Here is a 5,214-nt window from a genome sequence, read left to right as displayed (position 1 = left end):
GAGTGTGTGTGAGAGTGTGTGTGTGAGAGTGTGTGTGTGTGCGTGTGTGTGTGTGTGTGTGTGCGTGTGTGTGCGTGTGTGTGTGCGCGCGTGTATGTGTGGGCGTTCGTGCATGTTTTTGTTTCCCACTGATTTTCTGTGCTTTTAAGCACTAAACATCTAAATGAGATGACTTCTCAAGACAAATACTGCCGTGTTACAATGTTCTTATAATACGTCGTTGTTAAGTAGAATATAAAGACTGTGGCGGCGGCGGCGATGGCTGTGGTGCTAGTGGTGTAGTGCGGATGTTGGTGGTGGATTGTATTTGAGTGCCCTTTTCCTGACAAATGAATTTTTTGTTTTTTTATGATAGTACATAATTCGCTACCGAAGAAATTCTGCACTTACAAGGGACATGAATATCGGATTGCACAGGTTTTCTTAGGCGATGATGGTTGCAGTAAATGTTCGTGCCCGGCTTCCGGTGAAGTTACATGCGTGAAACAAACTTGTGTCATAAAAAAGGAAGGTATGTTGCCGTATTTAACACGTGTTTTAATTTTTTCTTTTGTAAAATGACGCTAGATGCATGATTATTTCATTATATTGCGATCGAGAAGTATCGATCATCGTTGTCCGAAACTCAAACCAGATTTCGTGGTGAAAAGGCGTAAAAAAGACGATAGTGATGAGCCTGTTTCATTAGCGAAGTAAACACATTTATTTATTTATGTCAACGCCGTATTCTTACCAACAGTGTTGTCCATTTTCTCTATTAAATTTATTGTTTATATTTAAGCATTTTTAGTTTAAGATTGCTGACGCTGATTCTTGCTTTCTCTACAAATTATTTTCTCTTTTTCTTTTTGTTTACTCTCCTGCATTTTTCCTTAAAATTATTTTCCCTGAATAATAATTAACTGGATCTCCCTTAGTTAAAGCTATTATTCTATTAGCTCTGAGATAATTAATCAATATACTTTAATCAATTGAAGTTAAGTAAATGAATAAGTAAAGCTTGAATTTATTAATCACATCACTCCTTTGATGTGCTAAACAATATAAATGTTCTATTTTTAGAACAATGTCGGCAAATTGACTTCAAAACTATTTTGAAAGGGTCAACTGTCATGCTTGAGGCCTGCTATCGCCTGGTATATAAACCTGTTTTGCCAGTATCAGTTTTTTTGAATGACATCGCAAAATTTAGATTAGATATGTCTTTTGACTATTTTATTATAATTTACAATTTTATTCAGCTATCCACCTATTTTCTTAACATTTCTTAAGGTAATTTGATTCAAAATTTCACTCGTTGATGAACTGTTGATTCATCAACATGTCACAACTCGCTTGTATATTTGGTAAACCTGATGAGTTGAGAGTTTAATAACGTATAACATAATCTTATGGATGTTGTGAATATTATGTTCCTGATTGTACCACGTTTAAGTCACAGTAAAGACTGTTAATAAAACAATTGTAGAAGTATCAGGACTCATTCGTCTGTTTTTATGTTTTTACACGACACTTAAGGTGCCATTAATCTTTAGATGCTATTGGAAGTGTGGATTTCCAAACAACATTCAACTTCCCTTCATTGATACATTCCGTGCTATTGTAATGGATTGATTAACTAACTGATTTGCGACATTTTGTCTTGGCATCAATTGTCGCGTGCTTCATTTTGAAAGACAGACAGACAGACAAGTAGATAGATAGATAGATAGATAGATAGATAGATAGATAGATAGATAGATAGATAAAGGTTTGTAAAGAGATCAATAACTTCCGACATGTTATAATGACACGAGCTACCAGAAACAGAGAAGTAATGGGAGAAAATCCACTTTATCATGTGATATTTGAAACCATCTTTGCTTTTTGCAAGCCGCGTTTTCTTAAAAACATATCGTCAGGTGAACCCTATGGCAAGTTTCATTGAGAATGGCAGAGTTTAATTAAGCTCAATATAACCTAATAAAATCTCTCACGTATGAGAAATGTAACAAAGTATAAAATAGTAAATCAGGTCACACTCGCCATTCTAAAACTTCACGACAAAGATACATCGAAGCAAAATAATAATAATGCAGGAATCAATAATCACTGCAGGCTATAAGAACTATATATAAACATATATATATATAATATATATGAGTGACAAAAATGTACAGGTGTCATTCAATACGGCCGTTTCAAGCAGCTCCTTGAAACACCCGTAATGAATTGACACCTGTGCATCTTTGTTACTCATTCATATTCTGTTCACCTAACTTGGAATCTGCACTTCGGAAATACTATAGAAGGTACCTTTATAAAAGTACATGTCTGAATTACCAAGAGCAGAAATTCTTCACTTAGCTGGGGTGCGTTCTCTGCACACGCGGCAGGAATATCAAGTACAAACACCCCTGCACAGAATCTTGATATTCAATATTCAATTAATATTGTTTGGGTGTGATATATATATATATATATATATATATATATATATATATATATATATATATATAGCGATAGACAGATAGACATGTTCGTTCAGTAAGTGAAAAGTTCTCCTGTACATGCACACATTTTGTCTGGCGATCTACCAGTTCTGTAACTCAAACTAATCTTTAAAATGACTTTTAATATTGTCAGAATTCTACGAGTGGTGTGATCAGTAAAATATAACTAAATAACCAGTTACATTCATAACATAGAGAATATATCAACATTAGCTGCTGCACATATATTATATAGATTACTAAATATATATATAGATAACTGCACATATATTATGTAGACTACGGCACATATCTTACATAGATTACTGAACGTATATAATGTAGATAACTGAATATGCATTATGTAGATTACTTTCAACAGGAGAAAAATTATAAACAAAACAAAAACACTGCACATACTTCAAGCGAACTTAATCTACTCGTTTGCACAATGAAAGTATGCAGCAAAAAATATAGTAATGAAGTAGTAGTAGTAGTAGTAGTAGTAGTAGTAGTAGTAGTAGTAGTAGTGGTGGTGGTAGTAGTAGTAGTAGTAGTAGTAGTAGTAGTAGTAGTAGTAGTAGTAGTAGTAGTAGTGGTCGTCGTCGTCGTTGTCGTTGTCGTCGTCGTTGTCGTCGTGTTGGCGGTAGTAGTAGTAGTAGTAGTAGTAGTGGCAGCAGCAGCAGCAGTAGCTTATAGTATCATCTATGTACTATGTACATTTTGCTAATGAATTAACATTTATATTTCAGTTGTGACAACAACATCAGCGCCTTTCTGTGTGTACAACGGGTTTAAATACAACAAAAATGAAGAATTCGCCGGTATAGATGGCTGCAGTAAATGCTCGTGCACCGAATCCGGTGTAGTTGCGTGCATCAAGCAAATGTGCTCCGAATTAGACAACAGTGAGTTACCGCACCTTATAAGTCCATTTATTTAACACTAATTTGATAATTATTTGTGAAATGAGATGACTGTTACTTTCTGTCCATTTCACAATGAGTCGATCATTGTTTCGTACGACAGAGAGGAGAATCGCAGACGAAAAAAGAAGGTGCAATTACACCAACAGTATTTAAGGAATCTTGGTTCGAGACTCGAGCCGAGTTATCCATTTTGCCTGATTAAAAGAGATCATGTAATAGCAATTCTGATTAAAATCTTACAAGATTACTGATGTTATTAATAACTTTTTCGATACTAAACCTTCACGATACACCTTTGTTTATTAAATTTAAATATGTTGTAAAGGTGGAAACGTTCGTCAAACTCTTCAACTATAAGAATATGAAGACGCACATATTTTTAACAAAACTAATTCCACGTTCTAACCTAGTGAGTCCCCACCAGACCCCCTTTTGAAACGTAAGTGTGAAAGATGTATATTTACCATTTAACTCTTTCATAAGGAAAGTTATCTATTAACTTACTCTTTACAGAGAGAAAACCCGTAGGAGGTTAGCACGGTGTATAAAGCTTAGTTTCAAGCATTTGCATTAACTATATTAGTATAGTTACGTAATGAGGCCAATGTTTCTACCTACACGATATGCTACCAGTGAATAAACAAATGTGCGCCATGAAGGTTTGCTATCGAATAATTTATTAATAATGGTCATGGGAATTCGTGTCCTCACCTAATTATAGCCGGAAAAAAAGAGGCACTGGATCATCATTTGGCGGAAAATCGATAGAGATACCTATAGTAAGTTGTAAGGTATCAGTGGTGAAGTTAATCCATTTGTATCGTTTACAAATGAGAATCTCTGTGCATTTAGTCCTGTTATACGTTCTTCTGCTGAACTGTTTTCTCTCTCTCCCTCTCCCTCTCCCTCTCTCTCTCACTCTTCTCTCTCTCTCAATCCCTCTCTCTCCCTCTTTCTCTCTCTCACATACGCGCGCGCGCACTTTCTCTTTTAGTCTCTGTCACTAATTCATTAATTAGCAAAATGTGCTGGACTTAAATTAGTGACAAACTAACTCCTATCCAAGATTTATATTACAAGTTTGTGCTAAATTTCTTTCATATTTTTACATTAAAATTCGTGAAAGGGTGCATTTGTTCAGTTGTCTTGACTTCATCTTTCCACTGGGAATGTTGCATGAAAACGAGAGTTAGGTCTATCTCACTTTAAAAAGACCTTGCACTTGTCTAGCTTGTGCCAAGCAAGTAAGAATGTGTAGTGCACAACTGAAAGACCTCAACTAAACAGCAAATAGTTTCGTCGTGACTGTTAAAATATTCAACACATCTACAACAGTGAAATATTAGCATTGCATGAAAAGTGTCGTAACGGCATGAGCTGTCACGATTTCCAGCCGCAAGTGATTACATCCTTTATTGAACTGCTGCGTCGTCATTGATAATCTTTATTGATGCCGACTGAAACTTCGTGGAGCCACAAGCAGCGGACCATAGAACCACATAGCAGCTGTCAATGTATTTCACATTTGCGACAAGAAAATACCGCCACCTCAGAACCTATAGAGGAAGCAATAGTGATTCTCCGATCCCTTGAATAGATGAGTCCATGGTTGAAGTACCGTGTAGTCTAAGATATTATCATCACTGGTCATCAACAGGTGATAAGATAACTCTAGGAAACAATTTTCTGTTTTCTATTTCTATTTCTTAGTCTTTTCTATATATATTCATTGATAATTATTTGATTATCGTGAAATTTGACAGGTGATCTACTATATATACATATATATATATACATATATATATATATATATA

The 5,214-nt window shown here is 35.1% G+C and overlaps 1 protein-coding gene across 1 annotated transcript in view; it reads left to right on the top strand.

Moving 5' to 3' along the window:
- LOC106872600 (kielin/chordin-like protein) overlaps positions 1 to 5,214 on the top strand; it is a 131,980-nt gene that overhangs the window by 7,256 nt on the left and 119,510 nt on the right. Inside the window, exons 6-7 of the mRNA XM_052971979.1 lie at positions 356 to 511; positions 3,224 to 3,379. Coding sequence (XP_052827939.1) covers positions 356 to 511; positions 3,224 to 3,379 — 312 coding nt within the window. The remainder of the gene's footprint in view (positions 1 to 355; positions 512 to 3,223; positions 3,380 to 5,214) is intronic.

The sequence above is a fragment of the Octopus bimaculoides genome, chromosome 11 (assembly GCF_001194135.2).
Source record: "Octopus bimaculoides isolate UCB-OBI-ISO-001 chromosome 11, ASM119413v2, whole genome shotgun sequence".
Lineage (NCBI taxonomy): Eukaryota > Metazoa > Mollusca > Cephalopoda > Octopoda > Octopodidae > Octopus > Octopus bimaculoides.
The sequence above is the reverse complement of the archived record's forward strand: the minus strand, read 5'-3'. Positions and strand labels throughout refer to the sequence as shown.